Source organism: Clavelina lepadiformis, chromosome 8 (assembly GCF_947623445.1).
Source record: "Clavelina lepadiformis chromosome 8, kaClaLepa1.1, whole genome shotgun sequence".
In the NCBI taxonomy this organism is placed as follows: Eukaryota; Metazoa; Chordata; class Ascidiacea; order Aplousobranchia; family Clavelinidae; genus Clavelina; species Clavelina lepadiformis.
Genome location: NC_135247.1, coordinates 16,039,925 through 16,061,310, shown reverse-complemented (window position 1 = coordinate 16,061,310; position 21,386 = coordinate 16,039,925). Strand labels below are relative to the sequence as shown.

The 21,386-nt window shown below is 38.2% G+C and overlaps 2 protein-coding genes across 2 annotated transcripts; both read right to left on the bottom strand.

Annotated features, from left to right (window-relative positions):
- Nucleotides 1–440: 440 nt before the first annotated feature.
- LOC143469827 (aminopeptidase Ey-like) lies at nt 441–9,329 on the bottom strand. Its single transcript, XM_076967665.1, has 21 exons — nt 8,995–9,329; nt 8,382–8,704; nt 8,027–8,208; nt 7,587–7,737; nt 7,366–7,491; nt 7,091–7,217; nt 6,862–7,016; nt 6,633–6,746; nt 6,201–6,404; nt 5,926–5,991; nt 5,628–5,833; nt 5,426–5,502; nt 5,124–5,251; nt 4,871–4,926; nt 3,544–3,691; nt 2,655–2,728; nt 2,426–2,533; nt 2,151–2,318; nt 1,764–1,904; nt 1,196–1,277; nt 441–1,000 (listed from the first exon to the last, which is right to left on the bottom strand). Exons 1-21 carry the CDS (start codon nt 9,089–9,091, stop codon nt 836–838), a joined length of 2,898 nt encoding a protein of 965 aa, XP_076823780.1. The 5' UTR covers nt 9,092–9,329; the 3' UTR covers nt 441–835.
- A 322-nt stretch (nt 9,330–9,651) lies between these two features.
- On the bottom strand, nt 9,652–17,822 carry LOC143469283 (aminopeptidase N-like). The gene is made up of 21 exons (XM_076966923.1): nt 17,656–17,822; nt 17,066–17,421; nt 16,791–16,972; nt 16,456–16,606; nt 15,561–15,680; nt 15,324–15,450; nt 15,040–15,194; nt 14,808–14,921; nt 14,399–14,602; nt 14,235–14,300; nt 13,944–14,140; nt 13,794–13,870; nt 13,378–13,505; nt 13,240–13,295; nt 12,826–12,973; nt 12,163–12,236; nt 11,954–12,061; nt 11,224–11,391; nt 10,972–11,112; nt 10,764–10,845; nt 9,652–10,373 (listed from the first exon to the last, which is right to left on the bottom strand). The coding sequence occupies exons 1-21, from the start codon at nt 17,765–17,767 to the stop codon at nt 10,218–10,220; spliced, it is 2,922 nt and encodes a 973-aa protein (XP_076823038.1). The 5' UTR covers nt 17,768–17,822; the 3' UTR covers nt 9,652–10,217.
- Nucleotides 17,823–21,386: the final 3,564 nt, after the last annotated feature.

The window sequence follows — 21,386 nt, the reverse complement described above, 5'->3', positions numbered from 1 at the left end:
TTCAGCGAATCTGTTGGTAACATGGACGGACAGTTGTATGATGACCCAGTAAGATTACTTCTGTGACCCACCATATGGGTCATTACCAATAGGTTAAGAACCCTAAGTGCAGTAACTTAAACCATAGAAGCACTTCTGTTTCTCTTGGCGCACAGCTCTTGTTTTTTGCCAAGTGTCTTGGTTTTCATTGTATTGACTGTTCTCACGCTAATCAAATACCTGCCACCCGATTTAATTTATTTTAATTGTCATGGGAAATTAGTTGTAATACATTGAAGAAATGATTGCATTTTGGATTGCATATCATTATTACAAGTCTTACTTCTTTATCGACCGTACAAAAAGACAAAGCATAGGTGGATATGTTTGATAAATATTTATGGGTAAACTTGGATATCAAATTTGGTCGCGCGCGTAAACATGGTTTTAAGCAACGCAATGCAATAACGAATTGCTCTGGAAAAACGTTGGATTGTGCCAAATGCCACGTACAGGTATTCTCCTACTAATGAAGAGGTATATGCACTCTGAAGTTAATTTTTCAGTCGTATATTTTTATCACCACAAGAAAGTCAATATTCATACATTTATAGTTATATATTCACAAAAAAGCATTACCCGAATACACAATCAAAGCGCGTACACCTTTGCCAACCCGGTGCAGGTACTGCTTAATAAAGCTTGGTATATTGCTGTGGTTATAAAACGTATGTGAAATGAAAAAAACGCATTGCCAAAGCTTCGTGTGCTTATCTAATTCAAACATTGCAATAGAAATGGTAAAATGCGGCTTTTCAAAATATGCGGTAAATTTAGGTTTTGTTTCTGTGTAACTTCAAGCACTTTTTATTCGTTCCACTTCCGTCTTGAGCCAGTTGTGTACGGTTTCTTCGTGGTCTTCTCTCCATTGTATATAAGTTTTCGCTCGCTCTATGGAGCCATCGACAACTGCGCTTGCTGAGCCTAACTGATCCGATTTCGCCTTTTGAAAGTCTTCCAACTGTAAAGTGTACAGAGGTTATCTTTTTGGAATGCGCAAGGTCAATGCTAGTATACGGAGTTGATAATGCGTGAAAAGGGTCGCTTTTAGGCTACACAATAGCGCCTTTATTTATCGATCAAATTTCTTCGTTTTGTGATTAAATAAAGACAAGATATATGGTCAATCGTCAATCGTCAAATTCATATACGGCACCTGCTGCAGTTCAATTTTCGTTGAGAACTTCCCCGTGCAAGCATAGATGATCCCGCTGAATGAGAATAATCCTTTCCCGTACCTACGACACATCAACGTAACTAGAAATACTCATATATGGCAAACAAGGTGCGTTTGGGCGCTTCGAGAAACTTAAAATGTTGCACAAATCCTTGCACGACTCAACGATTTTCAAAGCATGGCATTCTGGTATGTTTAGTATTCTCTTCAGGCCAATTATGTTCTGTTGTCATGGTGATGTGATCATAAGATTTTAGGGAGATTACGTCAATCACCTACCCATCCAATTCTACACAAAGTCAAACAAATAGGCCACGTTCCACCCTGAACATTGCTAAAGCGTGGATTAGGGCTAAATGTTTTGTTTATTGTAGCGTTTAAATGTTTTGTTCCAGGTGGAAAAACGCACGTAGATATACAATGTTGTGCAATAAGAAACTTTTTAAAAGCCAGCGCTCATAACCAAGCACCGTTACTGGAAACGCAAACGCATTTGCAACATGTTCATACAATAAGATACATACAGTAGTTGTAACCTAATTATTACGTGTTATACAGATAGTCCCATTCCTGCTGTATAAATCTCCATGTGATATCGCGAGTTGCCTCCTTGTAGCAGAGATAGCGAAGAAAAAATGATGCATCTTGCTTTTTCACGTACGTGTCGTTGACAATTCGGTTTAGAAATCTGTAAAACAAGAGTTTAACTCGGTTAGTGTTGTTACGTTGTTCTCTTTTCGTGGCTAAAGAACCTTTACAACAGACATATACAATGCCGGTGCAAAGCAATATGGAGATTATTGGCTTTTAACAACTGAACCGTGTAAAGTTTGAATATGATGAAAGTCATGGAAAATGTCAAGTAAGCAATTTTATCCAACTCAAACAATTTTAAGAATTTTATCCCACTCAACCCCACACTTAATCATCCAACCTCTGGGCAATCCAAGAGATTGTGGTGCACGTCAGTGCGTATCCGACTTTTAATTTTTCCTGCGAGTTGCTCTCGTTGAGGTAGCGCTCCCAAGCGAAATCCCATTCTTCTTCTCCCCCAGCAGAGATGGCCGTGCAGTAGGTGATGTACTTCAAAATTGGACTGATCCTTCAGAATAAACATCCATGAAGAAAGATAAACTCAGCCCGCCTGTTATGGGGCGGTAGGGCTCAATGCAAATTACACAATTGTAGTAATTTAGCTTTTTCCGTTACTTGTTAACTCCTGTGGTTTGCCATTCTTTGAATAGTTTTCCTGCTGTTTCCACGCAATGTTTGTTTCCGTTCGCGCACGCAACCTCGATCGCGTTTGCTCGTTGAAATCTAAGCAAGATCATGAAAGGTTTGCCGCTTTAAACAACATGTCAGTTGTGTTTGGGATTAACGTAGCCATTGTTGATAGACAGAACTTTTCATCCTTCACATTCCAAATAAAATTACTCACTGCCTCTGTTGTCCCCCGTCGTCTGTCCAAGTGACGTCATTGTACAAAGGCTCCACCAGATATGAAAGGTATTTCTTAAAAGTAAAGCGATTTATATTCACCAAGATGTTGCAATTGTTACAACAAAAACAGGAATATTTGTAATGTTATTTTCTGTCGTAGCGGTTCGTGTAATACGAGGGCGACGTCCCACTGCTGTCAGTATAAAAGTTACTTACAGTTATGCCAGTAGACCAAACCATTGCGCCTGTTATACGATTGCACTGACACTGTAAGTTGCTTTCAGAACAAAAGCCTAGTAAAGTTTGGAAAATATTGTTATGTGATTGTATGTTGCAGATCGGTCAAATGTCATCAGATTGTTTTTTGCACCACGCCGGTAACTAGCACCTAGAAATGAACTCTCATCGACTGCAAGGAAGTAACGCAATGAAAAAAGTAATCGTCGTCTCTGTCATAATTTTCAACGGAAAATAAGAGGTTACTAGGAAATTGCGTGGTTGAGTAATTACAAGTTGTCTAAAGAGAATTTAATCGTTACTTATGGCCGTCATTGGTGGTAAAGATTAACGATGTCCTGCATGTAATTGATTCGCGTTGTTTGTTTCTGTTTTTTGATTCGTACGACTGGATCGATTGATTAATTATTATTCATCATCATGAACAGTTTCAGCTTCCTGTTCTGATGAACGTGTGTCTCCGTGAATACTTTGAGTTAAATTAATTAACTCATCAACTATAAACACTATAAAGACATTAAGCGCTCATCGATAGGACGTTAATCCGTTCATTGATACTTGACGTCAGATGCCTTGTGGTAAACCCGTTTTCACAAGAATTCTATGAAATCATTTCCTAGTTTGGCACATTTTAATCGATTGCTACTTACCCGGTACAAACCGTATGTCTCTGATCTTTCAAGAATGCTGGGAATGTGGGCTGTAGCTTCCAAGGCGCATTCCCAAGTCACGTAATCAAGATCATTCCGTAGAAAAGTTGTAAGACGGAAGGCCGTGTCGTAACCCAAACGCTTCGACCTAAAGATTTAAAATCTTACTTACTTTTGCAAGACAAAAATTTACAGCAATTCGCCGTGGTAAATATTAATAAAACAAACAAAATCCGGTTTGGACTAGTTTGGTCCGGTTCTAGTTTGGATGCAAGAGAAGCAAGCACAAAGTCTGTCTGGCAAACTTGTAAGCTTGAGTGACTTTGACAGGTATTGATCACTGCTACACCCCTACTCGTTTTAACAATTGACGGCTTAAGTGGACCGGGTGAGCAAATGGATAGGGTTTCGGGTAATTTAACCCACTCAAAATGATGACCTACCGCTCAAGGTCCGTCTTTTGATTTAAATGTTAACGCCGTCAACACGTCGTGCAGTCTGTGTGCAAAACCACTCAGGTATCTGCGGCATTTGCGCGCATTGAAGCTGCCAGCCGAAGCAGAACCATTAGGGCGTCACCATGTTTGCCAGATGGTTTTATTTTCCCGATTTGCGGATACGCATACACTCAGACCTCATTATTCCGAACCCCAAAAAACCGGAATCTCCGCTATCCGACACAAAACTGTTGGAAACCGATTTCGTTCTCTGCGTTTTACCCCTTTAATCTGGAAACCTCGCGGTCCGACTGAGACCCGGAAGTTTCGAAACAGATGTGCTGAATCAATACAAAAAAATCCGACATTTCGAAGTGCGAAGCGAAAAAGATTGGTTGTGAATGCAGGTTTTCGTGTGTTTGTCGTAAATAACGAAAACAAAACAATTATCTATGCACAATGAAAGCAGCAGTGATGGAGTTGGATGAGATCGCTATACAAAACGCTGAGTCAGCACTGACGAGCTAGTTTACTGAAAGCATGCACGTAAAACATATTTTCATTGCCAAGCGATCGTCAAAATTTTTTGTTTATTTTTGCGACTGATTTTTGTGACGCACAGACTAACTTTTCCCATCTAAAATGCATTAGTGTGCACAAAGCCTTTCCAATACAAAATTCTGACAATGACCATTGTGACGTGTTTCCGATCAACAATATTTCGTCCAATTACTGTTTTGATTCCTACCATCCGGATACCTCTTTAAACCGACATTTTGTGACGAAACAAAGTGGTCTGGATTAACGAGCTCTGACAGTATATGTGAATCTGCAGACATATATGAATGAATACTCAGTTTGGTAAACCTATGAAGTCTTAATATAGTTACCTCGCTAAGTTAAAGGCGTCATCTAGTAGTTGACCTCTGGACTTAACGTTTATCACCTGAAAAAAGGACAATATAGCCCCAGGCAACCAGTAGCCGGTAACCGATAACCACTAACAAAACACAGTACACAATGTCGCATGCCTTCACATTGCCATTGTCATAACCAGTTTTGCGCTGGTGAAAAACTTGAAATCGTGTAAGCGGTAATCATAAATCGAATTAATGTAGTTTAAATGCCTTCCGGTAAACTCACTGTATGATCAAGATGAAGTTGTTCAACGATACTTTCCCAGTTACGTTGGTCGTAGTTTACCCTGTAATACCCGAATGCCTCATAGTTCCCGATGAAATATTTATCAACCGGGACCGTTATTTCATCAACTGCATGATTAAAACGTTAAACATAACTATGAACAATCGATTGACTGATTAGTTGCTTTTAATTGAAAGGCCCAAATATATTGATATCTTAATGGTATTGCCACAATAGTTTCAAGAATGCAGCTCTTTATCGCCACCACGAGACAAGCAGCAGACAAAATTCATCTCAATTACCTGAAGAATTTTTGTTGATCCATTTAAGGTTTTTGTGGAGATTTCCCTGTGTCGCGTACCAGAAAGGTATAGCCCAGCTATAAATGAAATCAAAAGTATATACAAAGAAGACAGTTAGATAAACGTAAGTTGAGTATGAACCGTATTTTATCACAAAATAAACACCATACAAATATCAGAAATACTTTAAAATGCTCTGAACCTGTAAGAACTGTTTTCTGCCGACGTCATATTCTGTGTGGGTTTGACAAGAAAGCGCTCTTGACGCAAAACTACGTTCGTTGACGTAGCACTTTCCCTTTCTGCTGTGACAACCGGTAAACCATTTTGAAGCACCCAAGTATTCATAGAGTCGAGAAAATTACCCGGGGGTCGATTCGCCTGCGATACGGAGAGCGATTCCAACGCCTGCATAGAAAAAAAATCAAGTACCAATTACGAGATTTCGTACCAATAGCCTTCTTTGACTTACACAAAGGATTGATTGAACACATGTATACCTGCTCCCAGTAGTGAAAAAGCTGGCTGTGATTGGCCGAGCTGTACGAGAGCTCCTCAAGATAATTCTAAACATTAGCGTTGCGTATAATTAGGTTCAAAATCTTCTAATAGTTTTTAAATAAACAGTAATTTAAATAACTTATGTGTCCAATATTCGCCCGTTCTATTAATACACCTACAACACCGCGTCAAATAGATGCCCGCGACAGGTTTATGGTGTTATAGCCTATAGATGTTTCGCACTCACAATTCCTTTTCCCAGTCTAATATTTACTTTTAGTCCAAGAAAAAAGGCCTCATCTCCCATAAACTCGTTTATCATTCGGAGGATGCATGCTCCCTTGCTGTAGGATATGGCGTCAAAAATACTCCTGATCTGGGACGGAGTTTCGATATTGTCTGACACTATGGGCCTCGATGACGTATAACCATCGGTCAACATCGCTCGATGCATATCCAACATCACAAATTGGTCATGCTTAACATATATATGTGGTTACTTCAAATACTGAAGTGAAATAAGAATTATTGAAATAAGACCTTCACCTGATAGAATAATACAAAAATAGTATTTAGTTCAGTAATAAAAGAATTAAAAGAGCTTATTGCGTTGCTAGAGTCAGTAAAGCCATTTTGAACTAAACAGCTCCTCGATGTAAAAAAGCTTTCCCAGTTTTACATACAAGAGGCTGTAAAAATACATTACTATTTTCCACGATGGTTCAACGGCGTTCACTCCCAGATATTCAAAGTAGGACGCGAACCCTTCGTTCAGCCAGAGCTCGTTCCACCATTGCGGACTGACTAGATTTCCAAACCACTTATAAAACATAACACACACGAAAAATGTTATGATTTCATTTCGTAGTGCCTCGTGTTTTAGTTTTGTAATTGAGCCTCGTTAATTGTACGTCATTCCCTGCATACATTATCACCTGATGGGCCAATTCGTGCGCAATGACAGTGGCGACTCTTCTTTTGTTGAAAGCTGAATTTATGTCTGGATTGTACAACAGCGCCGTCTCGCGGTAAATCACTAGACCCCAATTTTCCATTGCACCCGAATTGAAATGTGGGACAGCTATTTGATCTGTGCATTACGTGGTCGCTTTTATAAGTTAGAAATTGTTGTCTTCCATAAAATTTCAACACTCTTTGTTTTACCTGACTTAGGTAGTTTATATGACACATTTAGAGACTCTTCAAAGTATTTTAGAACGGCCGGAGCCACTTTGCTTGCGTAATCCCCATTTCCTTTTGCAATTTCAGATGGTCTGGCAAAGACTCTGGTCTGTAAATAACCCACGAGTATATCTTTTTTTTACAATTATTTCTCATATTTCAATTATTATAATCCCAAAGACCCAAACCAATGAAAAGCTTGCATTCTTTCAGGTTTTCGGTAACTTGAATCTTGGATATTCGTAGATACCTCGTACCTGATAATCGTATTTCACGCCCTCTTGTTCCACATAGTCGAAGCGGCATACAACAAAGGCCAGAAGGTACGTGCTCATCTTTGGTGTTCGATCAAATCTTGTTCTTTTCCAGCCGTGTTGCATGACCTGGCATGTATCGCAATTTCGTGCGGTTTATGCACTGACGTGCAATATTCTGTAAATTTTAAGAAACTACATAGTTTTAAAAAGGGGGAATCTACCTCAGTTGAAATATTTGGCATATTTGAAAGCGCGTAGTTGGGGTCTTTGTGCCGAAGAAACACATCAAAAGTCGCTTTCAATGCCGGCTCATCGAAGCACGGAAAAACCTTTCTTGCTTCAGTTGACTCCAGTTGACTAGATGCCATTACGCTGACAACAATGAATGAATGTTTGTCAGTCGATGAAATTAAAATATATTGCCTAGTATAGCTATATACTATGTATTTTTATGCACTATTTGGTGTAACTCATACAACAGTTGTGTTTTCTTTTTGTTTAACGTTTGCGGCAATTCATGGTGGAAATTTAAAAAAGTTTATGAATATAAACTGTTGACAACAATACGATAAGAAATTTAATACTGAATATGTAATCATCTTAATACATAATCAATGTTAGCCTATACAATACGGCATACACATGAAAGAGTTTTGCTCACATTGTTTCCCCAGCTGTGTTTGTGTAATTTCCTCTGTACAACCCCGCATTGTCATCCGACAAGTTACCATAAAACTCGGTGGTCAGGTTGTAATGTCTTCCAGCTTCCAAGTCTGTTTTTGCTTCTACTATCAAGTACTGATGTTTTTTGTATAACTTATGATTCGACGTTACATTTTGACCCTAAAAAATGCAGTAAATGTTGCATTTTCTGGTAGCTATAGACCGAGATTTGTTGCACAGTATTATTGAAATAAGTCGCACACTTTTTTGCGCAGATTAAGCTCTGTTATGTCGAAATAAAAGTAATATACAACAGATATGGGAATGTAATGAGTTAATATATAGGTCTATACCTCATCGTTGAACAAGGTAACTGCGCTGTATACGAGTTTTTTGCTGTGAAGGATGACATATTTTGTGCTGTTCGTAACCACAAACTCCACCGAACTCGTTCCATTGAATATGAAAGTCCCGTTTGGTCCTGGAGTCAAGTGTGGTTGCAGATCAATCACGTAATGGTAGGGAGTTATATTCTTTGGAAGACGAAGACTAGACCAAGGTACCGGAGGAAAGTCGGATGAGCTGCTTTTATTTGGATTCTTTTTTACTGCCGTCTCATTGCTGGGCTTGCTTGTCGTTTTTTCCGCAAGAACTATACTCAGCGCGATGACCACAACTAAAACAAGAACTTAAACTGTATAATCTTTCTCTTATCAACATTCGATAGACAAACTATCCTGTATAGTTCGTGCAATCTATAACCTTGTATAACAGAACTTGTTCGGTATAAACTTCCTAAGGTTTGAATTCGCCAAGATTATACCCAGTTTTGTAATCGAAAGCTTACGACACCGAGACTATAGCCAATATACAAGAGCATGTGAAACATAGACGCTATAGGCTATTTGTGGTAACGTTAAGCACAGTGGAAACCCGTGAATTGAAACACCAGCATTTTTGACTTACTTAAGAGGCATGTTGTTACTATTATCCAAGCAACAAGCGCTGCTTTTCTCACAGAAACCCTCTTTTTCTGTTCTTGCTCATCACTTTGAGTTCCCATGGTTTCACGTTCATGTGACTGACATAGGCAAAGTTTCAATGCAACGCTGCTTCTAGTAGAAGCTATCGAAGTAAGGTGAGGCTGGAAAGCTCATAGCTATATGCGGATCAACTTGTATTTGTCCCCGTTCTTCCATCATCACTTGCTGGTATATTGAATTGGAAAACCTTCACAGAAAAGAAAGACTCCAACGAGAACACGAGTTGCCCTTCGTGTTAGTCATCTTCCATTTTGGTCAAGTAATACGATACTTGCCAATGTCATATGCATATGCAGGCATTACCGGTCTAAAATAGCATGCATGATTATAATGTATCATGCGCTTTAACTATGTATTGCTTATAATATTGTAAATTAGATTATTTCGTAGCAATGAGCTTCTCTAACTCCTTGACGTACTGGGCAGTCCCAAGAGGGAAAAAGCCAGACATTTAGGCAGTATGCTAGACCGCTAAACGCATTGGGATAACATTGGGTCTTGCGGTTGATGAAAAGAGCCAGTGCGGTCTCAAACAATACTAAAAGAGTTTTAATTCCACTTTAAATAAAACAAAAAATGGTTCGAGCTTGTTACGAAGAAAATTTTATTTCGAAAAGTGATGAAGCCTGTTACAAAATTAAGACAAAGGTTTTTTGTAAAGGTCACTCCGAATGCAAAATAAAACAATACAACACGCAACTTTGAAACTTAACAAATGCTATCAAGGGAATGCTGAAAAAACGCGTCTTAACACCGTGCTTTTCTAATCTAGATTAACACAAGTACACTAAACCACAACATTACGACTTAATACAATCGAATAACACCTGTATGTTAAGGATCTTTGCTTAACTAAACTTTAATTCTTAAAACTGTTGTGAAGCATTACGTTTGAACAAGTACTCTAGTTTAAACTTTGAAGTATAAGACTTCATCATTAATTTTAAGGTTTTGAAAAAGCATGTTATTTAAAATGCAAAAAAATATTCGATTGGTTTTCAATTCAGAAAGCAGGTACAAAATTAAACAAGTGGTTGCTGCAAACGTAAAAAGTACAACCGGTAATACTGACTACAAAGTGAAAGATAAATTAAAACATGCTCATGTGATTATAGATGTTTATCTGATTCACTTGCTATAGGCTTCTTAGAGGCTGCTGACTTCATCTGATAACCACATAAATATGACCTCCTCATTGTCCTTCCTCCATTGGATGTTGGTGTTCGTAGACTCGATTGCTTGCTCAACCGATGCTACACCGGAGCCGAGTTTGTCACCGTTGGTATCCTTGAAGTCTAGTAGCTGCAAAGTAGTTTATTTATGTTTGAATTTTAAGTCAGAAATTTTTCACATATCGCATCGAATGTCTCTATGTATCTCAGTCCCATTTATGATATTATACGACAATTTATCACACTTTTTTACCTTCAGAAGAACTCATCGCTGGGTCCAGTTAGCCGGTATAATTACTTAATGTATTACTGTACAGTTTAACCATGAAGTTAGTGATCAGTGTATTATTATCATACTTTTTACGTGTCTAGTGAAATAGATCGAATTGACTTGACTATATACCAACACAAGTTTCCCCTATATTATACCAATCTACATTTAAGCTTTTATTTGAATGGGACATCCGGTATAAACATGTTCTTCGGAAAACATGCCATTTATGATAACCCGTCAACAAACCTGTTGGAGCTCAAAATCAGTTGAAAAATGTGATGTACAGCTGTTGATAATTCCACTGAACGAGAAAAATCCTGTTCCATATCTAAGCAAAACACACAAACGCAATTAAATATTGTTCTCTTATCAGGCTTCACTTATTGTTTAATTTAAAACCTGCATTAAAATTTAAGCCGTAAATTATAAAACAGTGCTCCCCAACTCAACCTACACGTTGTAAATAAAATCCCATTCTTGTCGAATGAAGTCCCACGTCATGTCACGTGCGTACTCGTTATAACAAAGATCTTGAAATATCGAAGAGGCGTCCTGCTTTCTCACGTAGGTATCGTCCAATACGTAATCCAAAAACCTGGATAGCAAGACATGAGCATGCAAAATGCAATACTAAAAGAAAACGTATAAAATCTGATTTCAGAATGTAGTAATAATGAAAATGTTGATTGGATATATCCATATATACCGCCTAATTATCCAGGGCGTGCGCGTGCACGCAAGGGAGTACTCCAACTTCGCCTTTTCTTGAGAATTTGACTCATTTCTATATTTCTCCCACGCAAAATCCCATTCCTCACTGCCTCCGTTTGCTATTGCGTTGCAGTACACGGTTGTCCGAAGATTTGGTGTGATGCTGCATTAGTAATGATAAAAAGTTCTGTTTGTACGAAAAGTATAGGAAAGAGGTTTTTGGGTTGTAAAGAGCCGAGTCATTGACTTGACTGATGGAATCGACTCGAGTCACATTTTCCTATGACTTGAGTCACGGACTCGCTTTCTTTATGATAGCAAGACAATCGTGGCAGCATAAGACGGAATTTTAGACATCAAAATAGAATGTTTTTCTGAAAACTACATTTCTCAGAAAAAAATGTCAACCTTACTGATTTGAAGAGAGCCGCATGATGTCATGAGCAATTCATATACAACAATGTGATGTCAGACATTTAAAAAAATAAATACATTGTCTTGAGTTGAATCGAGTCACAGTTTAAATTGAGTCGATGCTGACCGGAGTCACAACTCAACTTGACTTGTGCTGATTCGAGTCAGAAAAAATGACTTGAATGCAACCTTGGTAGATATAGCCTATGCCCTATACAGATAAAAATATTCACTAACTGCGCAACCAGTACAAACGTTATCTGCAGAGTTGAGCATGATCTAAGACTAAGCAATCACTGCCTACAGGTCACCTGTTGCTTCCGGTGGTTCTCCATTCGTTAAACTTGTCTGTTGCGTTTTGGACGCATCCAGGGTGGCCATAGCCACACGCAGTGCCAATTGCATTGATTCTCTGATACCTGGAGAAAGTTGTAAAAGTATTCGTATTAATTTCCGATGGTGTTTCACAGTAGACAAAAAGTGCAAAAATTTATGGTTGGTATGCACGCGGGTTACTCACTGCTCTAAGTGAGATCCTCCATCTATCCAAGTCAAGTTATTGTATAATGGTCCCACCAGATCCAGCATGTATGTCTAAAACAGTTTGAATAAACACAGAGACTATTTTTATTTCATCCAACTTATAAAGCCAGATCTAAAGTTTTACATTCTAAATTTTAGAATCTAAATTTCGTGCTATTTTTTCGATAAGTATATTAAATTTTGTCTTACATTTTAATCAAAAATAAGGTACGATGTCTATGTGTTTTGGTGACGTATTAATCACGCTTGATTAGTTATACCTAGTGACAGAACTCAAGCCATTTGCAAAACGAATGATGTGGTTAATATCCGTCTATAAACCCCACGTCTTTTCACTTTCTTAGTGGTTAAGTATTTTATGCTGATATGATCCTGCTTAGTGCCTAGCATTGAATTACAGTATTTTGTATTGTTAGAATTATTATAATATTGTAATTTTTCTTATAGTGACACAGTAATGTAGCATTATTGCAGACCGCACTATGATAGTTATGCGCAGGTTTTGACCGATTTTAATGAAGTCCCGTTTGTGATTTCTGGCGTCTCCAATCTGTTACTATCAAGAAGTTAAATGCTGTATTTCAGTTGTAATTATAATTGCACTACACTTTACAATTAAAATTAGTTTAGTGTGACTTACAGACAAAGGTCCGTACGCCTTTGATCTTCCTAGCATTCGAACCAAGTACGCGATGGCATCCAATGCGCTCTCCCAAGGAAGATAGTCGAAATCGGAACGTAAAAACTCAGTGAGTCCAAGAGGAATAGTGTAGTCCAGTCGTTTTGCTCTGTAAGAAATTTTATTATTAGTTTATGCTAAACACGACTTTTTAAATCTCAAAATCAGGTCAGGAAGACTCTTAATTACGAACAGCTATAATTTGTTGGTGAATGTTGAATGTTGGTGAATGTTAAATAAGTAATGTTAAACCCGTCGACCAAAGGCAGCTTGCCAATGGGTTTGCTTTTGAAAAGAATGCTTCGTGTTTTTCGCATATTAAGTTTAATTTTATATCCGCTTATGATGACCTTAAGCTTATGTTTGTTACAATACCTGGCCAGTTGGAAGGCATCGTCTATCAACTGAGCTCTGCTTCTAACGTCGATAGCCTGGAAGTGAAGAAATACAGCTGTTACAGGGCCATCACCAGCACTGTATGATGAATGATTCAGAGTGTTCCAGAAGTATTACCTCAAAATCGTTCTTTAGCTTGATTGTTATTAACTGCCAGTTTTTGTCGTCATAATTTACTCTATAATATCCGAACGCTTCGTAGTTCCCAATAAAGTATTTTCCGGCCGGAACGGTAAGAGTAACATCTACAGATTTTAAATGCACAATGCATGAAGTGATTTAGAATAAATTTCCACTATTGACATATTAATCTGATCTTTAAAAATTACTGTGGATCGTGTAAATCTCGAAACCTGTCATCAGAAAACGAAAAGAGGGTATACTTTCTTACGTATTTATTCTGATTTTATTCATTAGTTTTTTAGTTTATCTTTATTCTTAGCAAAGCTATAGTTTATTGACTAAGCATCTCCTATATCGTAGGCGTACTTAATACCTTTATTCTTACACGTAACAGCATTTCTCTCACAAACCTGCATCATTCAACCACAACAACGTCTTGCTTGTTTCGTCTTCAGACAGGTACCAGAAAGGCACATCCCATACGTAACTATACAGAATCAGCATTTTGTATATGAGCCTATTTCACTAAACAAACCATAAACGGATCAGTTCAAATCTACCTGTACGGGCTGGTTGGTTCGTCTAACTTTGCGTTTGGATCCAGGAGAAATCTTTCCTGGGTTAGTTTTACGTTGGTGGAAGTTGTGCTCTCACGTTTCATGTTAACTACTGGATATCCCATTTGCAGTATCCAGGTGTTCATGGCGTTACTGAAGCCCACTGGGGGATTTTCTACACCAGGCGTTGTGGCCACAGCCTGTGATATAGAATAAAAAATGCGTCTTCAGTAAGTGTCATGTTTGCTTTTGTTTTCAATCCACTACGTGATAATATGTTGTCAAAACGCTTACGTTTCCCCAATATTGGAACAGTTCTTTGTGTGTTACAGTGCCGTACTCGAACTCATTCAAATAATTCTAAAAAAGAATATCCTTTTTCTAGGGTCTCAGCTGTAAACGAAGCACTTACTTTACAAAATGACCTTATAGCGAAACAGCACAAAAATCTAACAAACCATCAGCCCCAGCTTAAAAGCATCGTCCCCAACAAAATGATTTATCATCCGGATGATACAAGCACCCTTGCTGTATGAAATCGTATCAAACAGAGCGTTTATGTCAGATGGCGTTTCCACATTCTCAGCAACAATTGGTCGCGACGAGGTCAGACCATCCACGTTCATTGCGCTGTGCAAGTCACTGACGACAAACTGGTCGTTCTGAAATTTTCCAAGAAATGTAAAACTGAGGTAAAGAGAGGCGTAACTCAACTTATTATAAGTATATTCTCAAAGGTGAAACGCGGGATCCAGGCAACCTGCTTGCCGTGCTTTGAAACGCGGTGGCATTTTGCGAATCTGCTTTTGAAACCAAACGTGTTCGCTTTACCTTTTAAGTAACTTTGGTAACATGTTTATTTCTTACCATTCTCCACGTTGGTTCCACTGCGTTTGTTCCGATGTATTCCACGTAACTTGCAAACCCTTCGTTTAGCCAAAGTTCATCCCACCAAGCAGGACTGATCAAATTTCCAAACCACTGAATCATGACATGTTTGTTAAACCCAGTAATGGTAATAAGGAAATTGACCTATCATTTTATCAATAGAACACACATCAGTTAATAAAGATTTGTTCATTTTTTTCAAAACTTTTACTTGATGAGCCAGCTCGTGAGCAACCACTACCGCCACCCTCTGTTTGTTTGAAGCAGAATTAATCATTGAGTCGTACAACAGCGCCGTTTCGCGGTAGATGACCAGTCCCCAGTTTTCCATGGCGCCAGCAGCAAAATCAGGCACCGCTATTTGGTCTGGATATTTTAGAAACAAACAACTTATTCACTTAAATTCTAAACTAGGTTATACAGGTACGTCAAATACTTAGCCTTACATCATCATAAAATGCTACCAGTTGGCTACCACATGATGCAGCATTATACCTGTTTTCGGGAGGGGATAAGCCACTTTAAAGAATGTTTCAAAGTGCTCCAGTATCACAGGTGTGATGTCTCTGGCATAATCGCCGTTTCCATTTGCTATTTGCTCGGGTCTTCCGTAGATTCGTGCCTGCATTGTACGGGAAGATCATTAAAATGTAATGGAGGTCTTAATGTGTACACTTGTTTTATAGCAAAGTTTGACACAATTCGTAAATTTTTACAAGTAATAATACAAACCTGCACTTTTGATGTCGCATTTTCTACAGAATCAAAATCACAAACGACAAAGGCCAAAAGATAGGTGCTCATAATTGGTGTTGTATTAAACGTCGTTCTTTTCCAGTCGCCATCAATGACCTACGAGCAATAATGAACTCTTAATATACCTGTAACACCATAATCCTTATTACTAATAACTTGTTAGTGAACTTTCGCCTCAGCTTTGTTGCGTTGTGATGCAAGGCCGAGCTAAAGCCTTTGTTTTCGACGACGAACGGTTGCATAGTGACGTGTTTGTATTAGGACAGTTTGTTCAAACATTTTTTGATCATCTTTGCTTTATTGTGGGCTTGCCCAGGCATAGATCTCTTAAATAGATCTCTTAAAATGACGAAAAACAACAGCAAAGAAGTAAGCAAATAATTGATTTGCGGATTGCTTTTTACTTTGACGCTGCATGCAGTTCTCATAATCCCGTTATTTTGTTTGTTTTATTTGATCATAAAAGCGTTTCCACATTCATTGCGTAATTTTTACATTCTATAATTTTGAGCTGAAACGCTGCTCTTGGCTTATCTATGAAGGCCGACGAAAGAACCACGTAACGAACAAGCTTGAAACATGTAGGTTTTATAACTTTCATTTTTGGCAATATGAAAGTCAAAATGTATGAAAGTTGATGAACAAACATGTAAGCGCTTCGATCTGTAGATTAAGAGTGAGATGTTCAAAGAATGGACAATGAGGTGTTTGACTATTTCTAAGGCAAATACTCTCAAATATAACATCATAATGACGACATTAATGAGCTGCAAATGTTGAAATAGACGCGGATCAATAACATACAAAAGCTGCATTAAAACATGCCTAATTATGTGCGTATAACAAAGGAATAACAAAAGTAAAATCATACCTCCGTTGTAATATTGGGCATGTTGGAAAGAGCGAAGTAAGGGTCTTTGTGCCAAAGCTTTATGTCGAAAGTTGCTTTCATGGCTGGCTCGTCGAAACACGGAAACGCTTTTCTTGCATCGGTTGGCTGCATTTGCGTCGTTGCTATCACACTGTAAAATATCAGAAGGCAAACGTTTTATTTCTAAAATATGAAATAATACCAACTTCAAATTATGAACAGTAAAAACTGTTAAAATGTTTTGTACGTCTCTTTGATAAACATTTTAGCATATTTAAATGTTTCTTGTCAATTGTTAGCAGCTAACAGGCATTGCCACATAAACATGAACTTACATGGACTCGTTAGCTGCGTTTGTGTAGGAGCTGCGGTATAAGCCACCAAGGTCGTCTGCCAGTTCGCCCATGAAAACTGTGGATAGCGTGTAATTTTTCCCTACTACCAGCTCTGCATTCATTTCAACAACTAGGAACTGATTTGGCTCATATATTGAAAAAGATGATGATTGCTCCATCCCCTGCAAACATTAAATAAGCTATTTGTTGTTAAAGGGTGTTTGAGATAAAAAGGGTAACATTTTTAAGTTTTTATCAAGAAAAACAACGCTTACCGTTTCAATTTCTTTTACAATCACCACACTGTAGTTAAGCTTATTGCTGTGTATAATGATATAGCTAGTGGCATTCTTCACAGTAAAATCAACCGAACTTGTTCCATTAAAGACATAATAATCGGTAGAAACTGGCTCTAAGTCGGGCTGCAGGTCCACTACATAGTGCAAAGGCACAAGATTCTTTGGGAGGCGAACGTCTGCCCACGGTCCAGTCGGTCCGCTAGGGGACGTTTGGTCGGCGCCGGTGGATACGATGACACCGGATGAGGCGGTCGTTTCGACTGGTTTGTCAACCGGAGGACAATCTATTTCGCCTCTTTTTGGCAATAAACCGGCCAGCAAGCCAACCGTCACTAAAAGGGTAGATAATAGCAGCATTTGATAAAACATTACACGTAGTTAGGCTACTTATAATATTAATACCATAGTGGAGTAATATCATACAGCAAATGAATAGTAGCGGCACTAATACGCTTATAAATACCAAATAAAAAAACAACAGTTTTTGTTTGCACTTCCATGCACATATGTTTGGAGATATATCGTTTGTCGTTTTTAATGAGGCGTTGATAACTTTTCCATCTTACCTATAATTATTATAGTTACGATGACATAAGCTACAACTGCCCCTTTGCTTAAAACGACTTTTCCTTTGGTGGATGACGAGTTACGGCCATCAATAGAGTCAAAACCTCCCATGTTCAAGCAACCTTTAATATTTTCTGGTCAATGATTAAAGATATTTTGCTAATAATAACCTAAAAGAAACGATCGAAATTAGGAATGATATTTTCAGAAATCCTGATAAAAAACAAACATTCACGTTCCATTCACGAACAACCCAATAATATGCAGAATAGTTTTTAGGACAATTATGGTTTAAGTTTGCATTCATGTAATTACTAAAGCAATGGACAATTATTAACCTCACGCTCCTGATAATGAAATCGTTATATTAAATTAAATTGTTTTATTTGATTAAATCCTAACAATATACAGATGAACGCTTAAAATTCTGCTCGACACAAGTAGCTCTCGATTCTGATTTTTCCTTCAGTTGCTTTTGCTTTATTTAAATTCAACACTTGACAGTCATGGAAAAATTTCTCTCGAATTATTGACTCTCTGCTTTAGCATTCAGGCCGTTGAACTCACCAAACGAATTACGCAAACGTCCCTTCCGCAATCGTAAACAGAAATGCAAAAAGTTCTTTTTATTCATTATTTGCTGTAATCGTTGTGTCAATAGCATGCGCAATCGTCATGGAAATGCACCTGGTTTTAAACGCACCAAACGCTCGTTAGAGTCGTAATAGCGGTCAGAGGAAAATAAACAGTGCGCATTGCAAAAGCGATTCATGGAGACCATTCTAAAAGCGCGTAATTGCCAACTCTTATTTACGAAACCAACTTTGATAGGGCTGAGCATAATGAAATTAATACATCAAGGACCTGTGACCAATGTTTAACTGTGCTAAGATAACTTGATTTTCATTCATTCAGAAACCCAGCATTTGCAAAACGTGTGCTTTGCCAATTTTTTTTGACAGGGTTGGGAGTGTTCGCAGAGACGAGTTTATGTTGTTTATTCTGCTTTACTGCTGTTTAAGAATTGAATCCAATACATTTACTTATGTTTGCTCGGTCATTTGCACCGTTTTATCTAGCAGTCTCCAATTCAGTAACATTATCAACCTGCCTGCTGCTTGTAACACCTCACAATATCTGCTGATGTCAAGAAGATTTTAAACTAGATTTTATACTCGATTTTATTCTTTAACTTTTGAAAAAAGTATTTCTGGTAGTATAACAATCTCTCAACAATCAGACGCTGCGTTTAATCGTATCGTAGTGGTGGTAACGAAGACAAATGCTAGCTTTGCATAATCTTTAGCCAATTTTTTTCTGAAATGATTAATCTTCACAGTTTCATTTGTCTGTGAAGTGTCAGTATTTTTAATATTCCTTTGCCCCAAGAGAAATAACAAATTTTGTTTTCAGCTGAAAGGTGACGTTGTAACACCTACTTTGTTCCTGACGTGACCATTCAGCTGATGGTTCGATATCTGGTTTTTGGAACCGTTTACTACAACTTTTGCGGTTTGTGGGAATTACCTACTACTCGAACGTGGAAGAAATATTTTTCATAGCATCCATCTTGCGATTTGCTGTACAGGGCGTCCACAAAGCCTGAGTACATGGTTAAAAATAAGACGTTCCTCCTTACGATTCGACCATCCGTCTCGTCCACTTAAGAGTACCAACTCGATTTGTCCTTCTATAGACAGAGCTATCATTCAATCTGGAAAAATATAAATGATTTAGTATAATTCCTTATGTATCCAGACTTTATCGACACCTTGTAGTAGACCTAATGAAAATCTGAAAGCGATTTTAAATGCTCGTTTTTATAACCGCGTTCTTCATGATTAAAAATTGTATTGTTCTTCATGTTGTGTTTTAAGGAGCTTCAAATTTGTTTTTTTTATGAAACAACAATTTATAGCTGCAAAAGTTTACAGACTAAAAACATTTTGCTATCTTATAAAAAATTTATGTTTGCAATTGTGGAAATGCTTCCTGTTATTTTGTTGCCAGATTTCGACAAATAAATATGTTTTTCGGTTGTTTTCGAATGGTAAATCCTTTGACGCATCTCAAACTTTCTATTCCCTTACTCATTCTTAAAATGACGTCAATTTCAATAGGCCTACCCTTCTGTTTACCTTTTTAAGAAAAAATTCTTTCCGGCTAATTGGTTTACTATATCGATTCAAAAAAAATCTTATCAAAACTGAGTGTTCTTAGTTATGCACCGTACGTGAAGCGTAAATCAACCTCTGGTATGTCATTTTCTTCTGTACCATTAGCCGACGTTAAAACGTGACCGGGCTCATCTAAGCCCAAAATTTTATGTAAATACCGTAAAACCTCTATTTGAGCGCCACCTCTATTTGAACGCCACCTCTAATAGAACGCCACTTTTAAAGAAGGTTAGAAAAATAGAGCGCCTCCCTCTAATTGAACGCCACCTCTAATAGAACACCACTTTTAGCGGCGGAATTGTATTAGCAGGTCTCTACTGATAATTATACAATTGATTAAGTTTTCACAATCTAGCAGTTAAAGCAGCCATTTAAAAGATACCAACCAACATACCGGTAGTAACAATGCAGTATCACGTTACAATAAGCAGCAGTAATGCGGTAAGCAAACAATTTGAATTGAACAAAGGAAAGCTTAAAACAATAGCAGTCTCCCTTGTGCCTTCTAAACCGGCTATGACCAAACAGAAGAAAGAATTTTTTCTTTTACGGGTATATTTAAACGAACTCTCGCCCGCGTGACGCATAACAATAGACTTTAAAAGCCTTTTTTTCAACATCACGACCTTACATGTGACAGCTAGCTTTTAAGATTCAGGATTTTATTGTGGGAGTATCTTTGGCATAATGGCATTGCTTCTAAGAGTTTATCACTTTCTTTTGACGACGGAAAGTACTGTAAAAATTAACGGTATTAAAACTTCCGCAGAGTCCGATAAGAACATATTGGTAAAAAATTTAGCGGCCATGTCAAGCAGTTCCGAATCTGAAGATGCAACTCCTTCAAAAAGAAAAAACTACGACATGCACTTTAAGCTGGAAGTTGTTGCGTACGCTGAGAAATACAATAAATCAAAGGCTGCAAAAATCAAGAAGGTTCCTCGTTCATGTGTCAAAGATTGGATGAAACAGAAAGCACAGCTCGAGGCTCATTTGAAGATGTCATGTTCCACCTCTTCAAGCAAGCGACTCCAAGGTGCCGGACGTCCTTTGAAGGACAAGGATTTCGACGAGATGCTCATAAACTGGGTTCGTCAGCAACGTCAGAAGAAGTTGCGTGTTAGCCGCGCGATGATCCAGAGAGAGGCGCTCACTTTGTCACACAACGAAAATTTCAGTGCAAGCAATGGCTGGTTGGAAAAGTTTTTGCTTCGTCACAACTTGGTCTCACGCCGCCCAACGACGACTTGTCAGAATGGAACGACGAAAAACGAAACGACGAAAAATGAAAATGAAAAACGACGACGGCGAGAAAAGCTACACCAAATCCGGAAACATGCGAGCACCATCAATGGAAGTTTATTTAAAATGGATAGTCGATGCTTGGTATCAGCTGTCGAAGGATCTGATCATCAAATCGTTCAAGGGATGCGGATTGACCAACAATCTAGACGGCTCTGAGGATTGCAAGATCCACTGTTTCAGGTCAGACGGCCCGATTCAGACTGGACAGGAACTTCTCAAGCAAGCGCGGAACAATGCCTACATTAATG

Coding starts and splice junctions, on each gene's coding strand:
- LOC143469827 (XM_076967665.1), bottom strand. CDS start 9,091: ATGGGAACTCAAAGTGATGAGCAAGAACAGAAAAAGAGGGTTTCTGTG. Junction 8,209..8,381: donor TTACCTTGTTCAACGATGAG/GTATAGACCTAT, acceptor TGCATTTTTTAG/GGTCAAAATGTAACGTCGAA. Junction 5,834..5,925: donor TTTTTCACTACTGGGAGCAG/GTATACATGTGT, acceptor TTTTCTATGCAG/GCGTTGGAATCGCTCTCCGT.
- LOC143469283 (XM_076966923.1), bottom strand. CDS start 17,767: ATGGGAGGTTTTGACTCTATTGATGGCCGTAACTCGTCATCCACCAAA. Junction 14,141..14,234: donor TGTTCCAATATTGGGGAAAC/GTAAGCGTTTTG, acceptor TCTATATCACAG/GCTGTGGCCACAACGCCTGG. Junction 10,374..10,763: donor CTGATTTTGAGCTCCAACAG/GTTTGTTGACGG, acceptor ACTACTTTGCAG/CTACTAGACTTCAAGGATAC.